The sequence below is a fragment of the Canis lupus genome, chromosome 6 (genome assembly GCF_003254725.2).
Source record: "Canis lupus dingo isolate Sandy chromosome 6, ASM325472v2, whole genome shotgun sequence".
Classification (NCBI taxonomy): domain Eukaryota; kingdom Metazoa; phylum Chordata; class Mammalia; order Carnivora; family Canidae; genus Canis; species Canis lupus.
The window spans coordinates 52,212,628-52,225,752 of record NC_064248.1 but is presented as its reverse complement, the minus strand read 5'-3'; the positions used below and the strand labels follow the sequence as shown (position 1 = coordinate 52,225,752).

At 33.3% G+C, this 13,125-nt stretch overlaps 1 protein-coding gene across 4 annotated transcripts in view; it reads right to left on the bottom strand.

Moving 5' to 3' along the window:
* Positions 1–13,125, bottom strand: part of DPYD (dihydropyrimidine dehydrogenase) — a 796,351-nt gene that overhangs the window by 139,172 nt on the left and 644,054 nt on the right. For all 4 annotated transcript variants that reach the window (XM_025417538.3, XM_035718273.2, XM_049111637.1 and 1 more), the window contains one exon: positions 6,598–6,740. In XM_025417538.3, coding sequence (XP_025273323.1) covers positions 6,598–6,740 — 143 coding nt within the window. The remainder of the gene's footprint in view (positions 1–6,597; positions 6,741–13,125) is intronic.

Below are 13,125 nucleotides of genomic sequence, written 5' to 3'. Positions count from 1 at the left end.
TGCATATGCACTCATGTGGAAACAGTGTCATCGTCTGCTTCAATTACGTCTTTTTCCTTAGTTTTAATAAAATAATACATCTCCTGATCACATTAAAAAATTCCATTTAACTTCAACTAGCTCCATTAGAACAGCTTTGATTATTGTTAAGGATTGATTTGGTTATCTTCGTTTAGTGAGCGTCCATCATGCGACTATGGCTCTTCACAGTAAATGCCCACTATGCTCCCTTTTCCTGTTGAATTTCAGGGTTTTCTATTAACTTCAGTGACAAATCCTAACAAAAGAAATGGAATAAAAAAAAAAAACCCACACATACAATCTCAATGAAGGCACAGGTCATAATTGTACATGAATGAACTGATGGCTTCCTGTAATTTCCAATGTCCTGAATCAAAGTCCTTAAGAGATTAAATTGTAAAGGCAATATCATTAAATTAAACTATAGAAACTCAGAGTCATTCAGTGAAAAAAAAAAAGGCAGTATAGTTCTTATATTCTCTATCTATATACAATAGAGGAGATTGAACATTTTGTGATGAAACCTATCACTAAAAGCAATGGACTCAGTCTGGGTTTTGTTTGCAACAGAAATCTCTAAATAGTTTTTTATTAACAGAAACTGCACACTATTACTTAAATCAGAAGAAAGGGATTTGGGCTCATTGGGAAGGCTAGGTCTGGGAGTAAAAAACTAAAACTTAAAGTAAAAAAATAAGAAAAATACTCAGATTTAATTTATTAAAGTCCTCTCTTCAAACTATGTTAAAGGACTATTATGCACATTATTTATTTACTATCCTCTTCATGAATAACTAATTGGAAGCCAGAAGCAAACTTCTATTTTTCAGAGTAACCTCCCAAAAAAATATTTTAAGGCCTCAAGACTTCATGAAGAGTTTGAGAACATAATTTAACAAGGAAGTATTTATAAATTTCAGTATTTGAAATTTACTAATAATTTTGATCTGTCATTTTTAGAGCTTTAACTTGCATATTCTAACTAATGAAAGCCTATCAAGTAAGAAGAAAAATCACATTTCAAACACACTGGAGTTTGCATAAATAAATTAGAAGTCAATTTAGCTGACTGACAAAGTTATAAGAGCAGTTACCCAAGAACACAAACCCATAATCGGTTTTGAACCATATTTCTTGGCCACAGTATTGTATCTGGTTCTGTTGTAAAAGTCATTTTCACTCCAAAGATGTACTAGGGAAATGATCTGGAACCCAAATTACTCTCTAGCTAATTCCTTAGTTTTTATATTCAACATTCACTGAAGGTAGAGTTTTTGGATGTTTCACCATTGAAATGTTAACATCCTTGTCAAAGCAGGTTACAGAATAAGATAATAGAAATAAACAGTGCCACTGAGAAATGATACATTACTAGAAATGGTAAGAAGACGTCAAAAGTTACCTATTAAAAGGCAACAAGAGACATTTGTTTATAAACTTCAAGGTGATCTACAATTATTTTGTAATTTTTATATTTCAGTTAACTCTCAACTAAAAATTTAAGCAATGGTGCTAGAACATAAGTATTTCCCTTCAATAAAAATTTCCTGGATTCACCAACTCCAATTATTCATACAAATGCTTTATAATAAGGCTTTTTTTCCCATAGCACTTAACATCTTACATACCATATAATATACTTACAGTTCATATTTATTATACATTATGTCTCTTCCCTCACTAAAATGTAAGTCCCAAAGATAATGGACTTTTCCCTGTTCTATTCACAGAAGAATTCCAAAATTCCTAGAATAGGAATAGGAATGTAGTAGGTTCTCAATAAATAATTATTGAATGAACAAATGTACAAATGATTCTTTGTGATACATGATGCTTAACAAGAAAGGCATGTTCTATCATACTTCCCCAACTTATGAAAAAACTTTAGCTTTCCATTTTGAAATGTCAGTACTTTTTCTAAAGTCACATAGAAGGTCATAGCTGTTGAATTCATTTAAACCTGAATTTGAAATTACTGACAAAATCCTTATTCCAGTAGTGAACTCACCTACCTAAGTAGTCTATGTATGCATATAAAGATCAGAATCAAAATATTTATGTCACTATTTCTGTACCCATTACTTCTCCTTCTATACCCCAGTGTTCAGCACCATCACCTTGATACATAAATACATTTCATTTGTCTGATCACATCTTGTAAAAAATGCATCTCGTCAGTATGTACCTCACTTCTGAGTACAAATCATTAAAAAGGTAGATTTGACAGTACTCCACCCAAAGATATGTAAGTGGATGAGCTCTTCAAGAGAAATATTACAGAACCAGAGAAGGGGACAGAATTGGGTGATAAGAGCCAGGGAGCAAATGGCATCAGAGAGATAGAGGGTGATGATGGAGGATTTAGGGCCTTGAAGTGTATGAAAAAGATATGAACTAACTACTGGGGAGAATTCTATGGGGATTAAAAAAAAGATAAATAGAAACAGATGCTGACTGGCACCCAAGGCCCAGCTGACATTAAACATTGTGAATTTGAAATAAATCCAATTGGCAGAGTTACTTGGATTTCTTTAATTTATTTAATTCAGCAGCCCAGGAGTATAAAAAATGAAAGGTTAGATTAATCCAGGACCAGGGAGCGGAATGGGGTCTAATTCAGTTACAATAGGAGAGACATAGAAATGTTGCACATTCTCCACTCCATGCAAATACAAAGCCAAAATTCTAAATTCAAGGATCTTCCCTCTCATAACCATCCTAAGTATATCTTAATAGTGATTTAGATTCAGTTCAGACTTTAGCTAACATTGGTTTAAAAATATGTCTGGCCAAATAAAACTCTGACTCAAGCTAATGGTGGAACTGATACATAATCTGTAACCTTCTACCAGAAGAAGCCTACATTCAGAACTTTGCATTTTTATAAAATCATCTGGGAACCAATATTTTACATGGCTGGAAAGTCTATCTGCAGGCCCTAGCTGGAGCTGAAGAGAAAGTCTTTGGCAACCACTTTATAGACCATGTTAACCCTTTCATCTCCTTTTCAGAATCCAGTTAGAAAAAAAAAAGTACAACTCCAACATACTTATTTAACAAATTCTTTCAACAAATGTGTGTTTCTGCTATATACCAAACAGTTCATACACTTGGTGACCCGTGTTTTAAGATGGGGCCTGGCATGAAAAGATAATTGAGCAACAAGTTTCCTCTTTTGAGATCTGAGCTAAGTGATATTAAACTGAGATATTTCATGTGAAAGTTGGAGCTACCATGTAGAGTGGGCTCAAGTGCCGTGTGGCAGGCAGAAGTTCAGAGGAGGCAGAAACAAGGGGTACGCTATGGAGAGAGAAATAGTGAACAAAATTATGGATTCCTCCAAGGGAGAAATCACATGGACCATAAAAGAGAGATGGAAGAGATCTCTCTTGAGAACTGCCCAATTGGTTCTTACAGTTCTAATTCCAGGTTCTCCTGATGCATGGAAATAGCAGGCTATATATTCTTAAGCTGCTTTGAGTAATTCCTTGCTTCTTGATCCAAGATGGGCCTAAGCGAAAATCACAATTTGAATGATCATTTCACCACACATTTTTGGGAGGACACATAGCATTTTACATATATGCACATACATAGTCCACAACCATGTACTATGTATGGTACACCTCTCCTCGAAACACGTGGTGATTTATTTTTCTATCTTTTCACATTTCTTCTCTTCTTTGCATCCTTTCTCTAAGGAATAAGCTATAGCCTGACTATGTCAGGCTTGAGTAGGTGGGGAAGACCTGCCTATTACTGATTTTCTCACCTTAGAAGTTTTAGGAGTGGGGACAGGCAACGTGAGCAGTTGGAAGAGCACTGGCTTTTCAGTTGTGAAACCTGATGTCTGAGTTCTGGCTCCAGCACTAGTCATGTGACTTTGACTACATTACTTGCATCCTCCAAGCTTCAGGTGATGGCAATCAAAGTACAGGCATACCGCAAAGATATTGTGGATTTGGTTCCAGACCACCACAAGAAAGCAAATAATGCATTAATCAAATTATTATTTTTTGGTTTGTCAGTGCATATAAAAGTTGTGTTTACACTATATTATAGTCTAATAGGTTTGCAATAGCATTATGTATAAAAAATGTACATGCTTTAATTAAAAAATACTCTATTGCAAAAAAAGTGCTAACCATCAACTGAGCTTTCAGTGAGTCATAATTACTGATCATAGTTTGCCATTATAATATATGTATAATAACTTTACAACTAGGAAATACTGCAAGATTTATCAAAATGTGATACAAAGATACAAGGTAAGCAAATGCTATTGGAAAAAATGGTGCCAGTTGGACTTATCTGATGCAGGGTTGCCACAAACCCTCAATTTTTTTTTTAAGATTGTATTTATTTATTTGAGAGAGAAAAAAAGAGCATGCATGAGTGGGGGTAGGGACAGAGGGACAAGCAGACTCACCACTGAGCAGGGAGTCCGTTGCAGGGGATCAATCCCAAGACACCAGAATCATCACCTGAACCAAAGGCTGCTGCTTAACCAACAGAACCACCCAAGTGCCCTTTACAAATCTTCAGTTTGTTAAAAAAAAAAAAAATCTATAAAGTGCAGTAAAGTGAAGCATGATAAAACTTTAACTCTTGGGTATGTGTGGAAATACTGTCTGTAGCAGTAGTTAGAACCAGCACATGGTAGAAAGTCAATAATCTTCCTACTCATGTGTGACCTACCCAAGATCATGTATTTGGAAATGAACAAGCATATTTTCTGGGGCCTACTAATGACCCACTCGTATCTTCCAGTCCATACATTTCTTCATGTTTGTGAAGGTAAATTCAGGTGATATTCAAGCCTAGACAAACATTAACCTCAGATTTTCCTTGAGGTTATTTTGCTCTTTGCTCTTTCTTCCTTCTTTCCTGATGTCTCAAATACTTCCTTTAACATTTCCTTTCTTTTTAAGGACTTCCTTTAGCCATTCTTTTAGCTATGGTCTCCTGGCAATAAATTCTCCTAGTTTTTCTTCAGTCAAGAATGTGTTGATTTCTCCTTCATTCCTGAAGGATATAGGATTCTGAGTTGATAGTTCTTTTCCTTCAACAATTGAAAAATACTGTTTCACTTCCTGGACTTTCCACTTTCTGATGAGAAATCTATTTCCATTAGAATTGTTTGTTCCCTCTAGGTGAAATTTTTTTTTTCTTGTTTCCAAGGTCTTTTTTTATCTTTAGTTTTCAGAAGTTTGACTATGATGTGTTTTGGTAAAGATTTATTTAGATCTATCATATTTAAGATTCATTCAGTTTCTTAAATCTATAGGATTTTGCCCTTTTACAAAAAATTAGGAAGTTTTCAAACATTATTTCTTTGTCATCCCCTCCTTCTGTGACCTCTCCTCTGATTGTTTGATCTTTTGTTATAGTCTCAGAGTTCCCTGAAGTTCTGCTCATTTTTTTCCCCAGTCTTTTTTCTCTGTGTTGTCCAGATTGGTTAAGATCTATTGCTCTGTCTTCCACATCATTGATTCTTTCTTCTGTTTTCTCCACTCTGCTGCTGAGCCCATTAACTGAGTCTTAAATTTTAGTTATTACAATTTTCATTTTAGTTTTCATAACTTTCATAATTTTCCATTTGGTTCTTCTTTATATCTTCTATTAGCATTCTGATACATATTATTTCCACCTTAGATTGTATTTTGTAAGAGGACATTAAGTCTGATTGTCAAATTGGCAACAAGATATTTGTTCTCTACTTTCTTGCCAGAGTATATAAGTGAAGCTAAAGTGTATGCTTCCTAATTTCATTCGGTGGAGGTAGTAAGAATCCATTAATAAAGTATTACCTGAGAGATCACAGTCTAGACATCATATGAAAAATTTTATCCCTGGGTTGAATCAGACCATCCAAATCTGCATATCTGGCCTCAGAGAAATGTTTATACTATAATGTGCCAAGGCACTGTACTGGGCCTTTACTGAGTAACATAATAACAAGCAAGTGTATAAGTAATAAGTAATAAATTATATGTACGAATGGCATTAAGACTATAATGTATTACATCTCAAAGTATCCCTTTGTGACAGTAATGGAAGAATTTCTTTTAGCTCTGAACCACAAGAAGTTGAACAATCAATTTATATTTTGAAAGTTATGAAACCAATAATTTCCTTGCTTTGGCTGCCAGGAAATTCAGAGTCAAATTTGGTAATCCCTCCAGTGCCTTACAGCACAGATTTTGTATATTGGCCTTACCCTTGACTTCATTTTATTTTTCAAACATGATTTTACTTTTACCCATATTTCTTCATGCATTTCTTTTTTCCCCAGTTCTACAGTATGCATTTTGGTATCTGTTTTCATTTATTTTGGAAACAAGGAGATAAGCGAATATATATATTTTTTAAAGACACTGGGTTTGTAAGCTCTATCTAGGACAGGGAATAAGCCTTAGGTTTGTTTTTGACTCACAAAAGGAACTTAACGAGTGCTGCCATTTTAATCCCCCACTGTCTCTTTCTCAGCAGACCCTACAAGAATACATTTGTTGTCACAAAATTTACACTATATGTGTTAGATGGAGCTTTTTGAAGGGCAAACCCAAGTACTACCTGGAGGACCGAGGCTCCACTGTGAAGAAACTGAAGACCACTTTCAGCTGAGTCAATTCCACCAGTGGCCAAAATGGGAAATCCAGGCAAAGCACGAGCAATGGAGGTCACAGCTCTCAAAGCAATAGGTCTGATAGCTGTGCCTACAGGAAATAAGAATAATCAATGGTTAGCATATTGATCATTTGAGCATATTGCCTTATAATCATTATTATGTATTATGTAATGATAGTGTACTAGACTAAGTCAATTTTCTTTATCTTTACTTAAGATATATGTGTGTGTGTGTGCGTGTGTGGTGATACATATACATTGCCATGTTTTAAAGTATGTTAATTTGTAAATGGATGTGCATTTATTTTAAGAATTTTGATGCTATTATTGCAAGCAAATGTGTTATGCAAGTGGCTATAGCAACTTTAGAACTCCTGCATAAAATACATGCATAATACAATTTGATATACAGTAATATGTAAAAGATTATATGGAATATTCAAGCATCTGTTTTAAAAAGAACAAGGAACAGCAGATTTTGAAAAAGAAAAACAATCACATACAGTGCATAAATAGACATACAGCTCTGTTATGTTTCCACTAAGTATAAAGCAGCTGGTGTGAATAGAGATACTGTGAAAACAAGCAAGGTGCTGATAAACCTACAGATTCCATATTGCTTTTTACATGTATTATTCTCAATTTGATGAAATATAGTGAGCCCAATCAGATTTTTCATATATTAGAAAGTTTCAACCAAGGTAAGAACGATTTTCTAGAATTTAGTAATGAAAGAGTATGTGCTTAATTTCTTATACTTCACTCAGCCAGACGTTACCAATATATTATTCTCTAATCATAATGAAAACTTCATGGATGGACAGAACCCTTGGGGGTCGTTTTTTAAAATGATTATACTGTATTAAAGCTGCTTTCAACTCTCAAGGGTTAATATATCCTGAAGTAAATTAATACTTTCATCACATTGGAATAAAATTTGATATATCCTGAAGTAAATTAATACTTTCATCACATTGTAATAAAATTTGATATTTCTGATGTGGATTCTTTAGCCATTGTTCTTTAAAGGTATTTTCTGAACTAAAAATAGTTCTATTTGTGCAAGAATTGACATTGCCTCAAAAACATAAACAAGCAACTGGTAAAATCAGCCTCATGTGGTGAGTACTTTATCATTACCTCCATCACCACAAGCATCTTCACCAGCATTATCAATACATATTTATGGGAGTGTTCTCTTTGAGGAAGCACAAATAATTTTCTTTAAAATCAGTGGATTTCTTTTTATCCTGTTCACATCCATTTCAGATATTAAAATTTATGTGTAACTGATGCTTTTGCATTCAACACCAAAAATGTTTGTGGAAATGTCTGTTCCTATTGCTCCCATACTTTAAAATCTTCCTCTAGATATTAGTGTTTCTCAGTCAAGAATGTTTAATGCTGACCCTTCAGAATTCCATAAGGGACACTGAAATACAAAGCAGTAAGTTAGGGCAAATTAGAAACTTAATGTCAAGATCCTATTTCTACTTCAAAATGTTTATCAGTGACTTCTTAGTCTGTCGCAGAAGGTAAAGAAGGTAACAGAGTAGACAGGAGAATGCACAGCAAAGATACACACCCAGGATACATGCTGACACCCACATACACATTTATGTATACAAATCTTTAGCTGTACTAAAAAGAAATCTGAGTAAGAATGAATTACATAAAAGCATTTTAAAGGAAATATGTAATCTAAATAAATCTTTTAGATTGACATTTATTTATTTGTATAATATAACAGATATGTTCAATACATGCTAGGCTGATGGCTTCTTCATATACATGTTACTTTGAAGTGATAAACACTGGGATTCTTTTCTTTTTTTTTCCTCCCTTATTTAGTTGACCCTAGAGAGTAAAGGAAATTTGAGCTAAGCAGATAAATAATTTATTTCTAACTGCACTGTTAGAAGACTATCATTAACACTAAGGGATAAAATTTCAAAGTGGTACACAGGGATTTGGCCACATATTCCAATTGATATTAATGGACATCAAATGGCAAAATCCCAGAACACAGCTTTGAAAATTTAACCAGTTACATTTAAAGGGCAACATTATTACACAGGTGTTAAAAAACACCAGCAAATCCTCAATGGCATTTGAAGATGTTCAATTAGGTCAATAAGACATTTTCTATTTCATGTTTTTCTTTCTTTTATAAAACTTTCTAATCTACCTAATGAACATGAAAACCTTTCAAACTAATAAAGGTATCTTCTTAAAAATTAAGAGTAATTATGTTCTTTGAGAAAATGTGATCCAAAAATGAAGAAATGGATCCTTCTGTTACTGGGTAATAGTAAATTCAGTTTTTATTTCCATTATAAATTCCATTTGATTAGTTTTCTTTGTAACTCAACTGATTTAATATGAAATATAATCTACCTGTTCTCATAGAGCATTTTTATGGGGAATAGATTTTAAAAATGACTTTTATCTACCATGAAATGTTTCTGGAAAGAAATCTTTTGAAAGTATATAAAAGGATCTTTCTAAATTGTTATATAGAAATTTCTTTTTAGTTTTAAAATGACAGGAGTAAAGAAATAATAGGTTCAAGATTAAAAAAAAAGTTTCAGTGTAAGGAAAATACATGTATCAATACTATACAGAGTTGTATATATGTCAATTAAAACACATAAATATTTCCAGGATCACAGCTATTCAGAAAAGGATTTTTATAATTTTGTCACTGCTATAGTAATTAATGATTTTAGACCAAAGACGAGGAAGGAAGAAGCCAGTTTGAGAGGCTTAAGGAATTGAATGTCGACTCCACCCTTAAGAAAATGACAAGGTTTAAATCAAGAAATAGAAATCCTATAAGCTTAAATGAACTCATAGGCAATATGCAATTTAAATTAAGCCCTCATCCACATGGGGGTGGCCAGATGAACCTGATGTCCAATTGGAAATTCAGTTGTATCAAGCCATTCTGTTCCAACCGTGGACTGTTCCAATCAAGGTCAAGCCATTCTGAATTCCCAAATTTTGAGACAAGCTATAGGTTTAAACAAACAAACAAATGAACTGGAATTCCAACACTGTTGCCAAGAACTCTGATTTGTTCTAAAGCAGCCCTACTAGGAAAACTGGTGGACTAGACTGAACTGTACCTTTTGACATCTAATCAGTTTAGGCCTTCCTTACAGTTACATCTTAAAATGCCAATCAATGTGCTGAAGTCATAGATCTTCTCTGAGAAACTTCACAGAACATTTTTGGATTGGTTCTAGAATAAGATCTAGAACTAAGCCATAAATTTTCAACTAAAAGTTAATCATTCTGATTTGGTGATTTTTTTCTTAAGAAAATAATAGTATCACTTGCCAATATCTTTAAAAAATTTTAAAATGCTACCATTAACAATAGGGTTATGTATTGATATTTAAGTATTAAGTATTAAGGTATTATGATTTAATCAGTTTGCTTATGTAGGTCTCATTTATCCATTCATCTGGCCATCTGTCTATCTGATAAATGTCTATTAAGTACTTATGCCTTAAAAAAAATTATGCTAAAGCAAAAAATCTTCCAAGAATGATCCCAGTTAATCAATCTGTGTCCTAACCACACTGTCACCAACGACAGATAACCAAAACACTAGTCCCCATGATTTTAAAGTAAGTAATTTTAAGGGAAACAATATGAATCCAATAATTTATTCTGTACAGATGTTGCATTAGGAAAAACTCACATTCATTTAAACATCATACATTTTATAAATACTATTAATATGAATTTTAGAAAGAAGGCAATTTGAGGATGAACTAGTTAGAGCATCAGATAGACAACAGGGCTGACTACTTAGATTCAAATTCTAGCTCCACTACCTGCAAGCTGTGTAACTTTGTGAAAATTTCTTAATCTCATTATACCTTTGTTTTTTTCATCTATAAAATAATAAAATTACAATCAATCACAACTTCATAGAATTGTTTTGAGGATTAAATAATTTAATATATATAAAGGGCTAGCACAGGACAAAAATTGTACAGGTGTTTGCTATTCTGATCTGTACTACAAGGACAATTGATTTCAGGGGGAGCATTATTCGGTTTACTTTGACAGTGCCTGCTATGTTTTTGCTGTGTATTTAGTAATGCAATTAAACCATTTTTTTTTTTTTATTAGAAACAAAAGCACAATGCCTGTGATGGTAGTACTCAATATCCCCTGAAACCTTATGAGGACCACAGATCCACCCTCTTTTCCCCCCTTCTAACAGCTCTCATTCAGTAGTGTCATAATGCTGGTAAGATTACTTTAACTGACTCCAAAGGCAAAAATCTCAAAGGCAGTCATCAATATATTTAAGATTATTATTATTATTATTTTTTGAGAATCCAAAGGTCCATGCACTAAACCAATATACAAGGAGTTTAATGACAGCATCAGAACTTAATTTTATTGGTGAAAAGGAGGTAGAGCTTTACTTTGCATGACTAAATCCTTGAAAAGAAAGGAATTTTTAATGGGCAAGATAGTGTGGAACATATATTAATTTTTGGATAACTGGAATTTTGAATAATTGAGTTTAATTCCGTTTGTTTTTTCTCTAATCATTTGACTCCTAGGACAGCTACTGTTGCACAATTAATTGTTAGAGCTAAGTCCACAATAAACTCCCTGATAATAGCCTTAGCTGGCAATAAAACAGAAAATGGGTTATAATACTCACTCGTGCTCACTGTGTATACAAAAAGAAATGTAGTTTTAATTTGCTTACATTAATTAAAATACAATGAATTAAGAGGATAATAAATTCATTAGAGATTGAACTTTGCCCATGTAATTGTTAATAATTTTAACATCATCTAGAAGAAAGAAAATATTAGCAAATCAAGAATTTCAAGGATTTAGGAGTTGAAAGATTGATTTTTATAAAATACTAAAATACACATAAGTCAAGCACCAAAAAATTTATGCTTTACTAAAACAAGTTTAAAATGTTAATGAACCTAATATACTGATAAATATGTGAAGCATAGCTATTTAAAAATACATCTTTACACATGGATTAAAGTCCTCTGAGAAAATTAGCATAATTCAACCAGAAACTGAAGTACTAAAAGGATGCAGGGTTATATGGAGGGATATGAAATTTAAAGAGGAGAAATGGGATACAGAAAATCAGTTGTTTTATGTTGCTGTTAATTTACTTCTACTGGAAAAATGAGTATTGTCTTATGAAAATATTTTGATTTTCATAGATTATTTCAAAAATTTTTTCCTATAAATCTTTATATCTTTATGGATATGTTTATTTGCCTCATAATATATTCAATATGTTCAAAGTCAATTCACATTCAGGAACTTGGTACCTAGCATGTGCCAGGCATCCTATTTTAAAGCAAAAGAATGAAGACTACTTGTCAAAGAGGAGGCCTTCTTCCTTTCTGAGAGTATCAGCTGCTGGTAGTGGCAGGATTAGGAACGCCCGTTTAGGGAATGATTTCCATGTGCCAGACCTGAGGTCGAGGCTTCATAGAGCTTGTGCAACGCAACCCTCACAATGCTGTGAAGGTAGATGCTGTCATCTCTATTCCGTAGAAGAAGAAAGGGAAGCTCAAACTGAATAAATAACCTGTTTGATGTCCCACAGTTTAAAAGGGACAGACTGGAATCAAACACCAAGTCTCTGTGACATGAAAGTCTGTACTCCTCAGCTCTTACTGAGAAATGACAGTGCAGCATTTATGAAGAGGATCATCTTTGAATTGTCTTTGCCTAAGAAAACCAGTATCACTATGCTCTACAGCCTAACGCTAAGAGTAGAGGATCTAATGTCCAACCAATGGGGTGTAAGTCGCAGAGCCCTTACTTAATGTAAATGTGACTCTGAGCAAACTCTTTAACTTCATAAAACATCCGTTTTCCCTATCTGTGAAACAGGACCATTAGTAACAATATCAGAGCAACTGGGGAGAATTAAATGATACAATTCTCAGAAAGCACTTGGCATAGTGCCTGGTTCCTAGTATACATAGGCTAATATTACTGTCAAAGCTAGAAAAAACTAATCAGAAAAATAAACATTCAGCTACAAACATGTGGGGATAAATACTTAATACATAAGGGGTGTTAATAAACCTCTTAGATCTCAAATTTGGAGATTCTCTTGTAATTCATATATCACTTCATAGACTTTGAGTCTATGACTATAAATTCATATATTTATTTAAATAAGTCTTTATTAGACTTAAAATGCAATGGCAATATCTAAATGTATATGTCTTTTCATCCAGAAACTTCACTTTGAGGAATTCATTCCATTAGTACATAGACACAAGGTTACAAGTACAAAGACCTCCCTTGAAGTATTGTTTTTCATAGCAAAAGTGAAAACAACATAAATGACCACCGATAGTTATGCTATTAGATAAAATATAGTTCATCACATACAATATCCGAGAAAATTTTTAAAACTAATACTGGCACCTGAGTGGCTCAGTCTGTCGA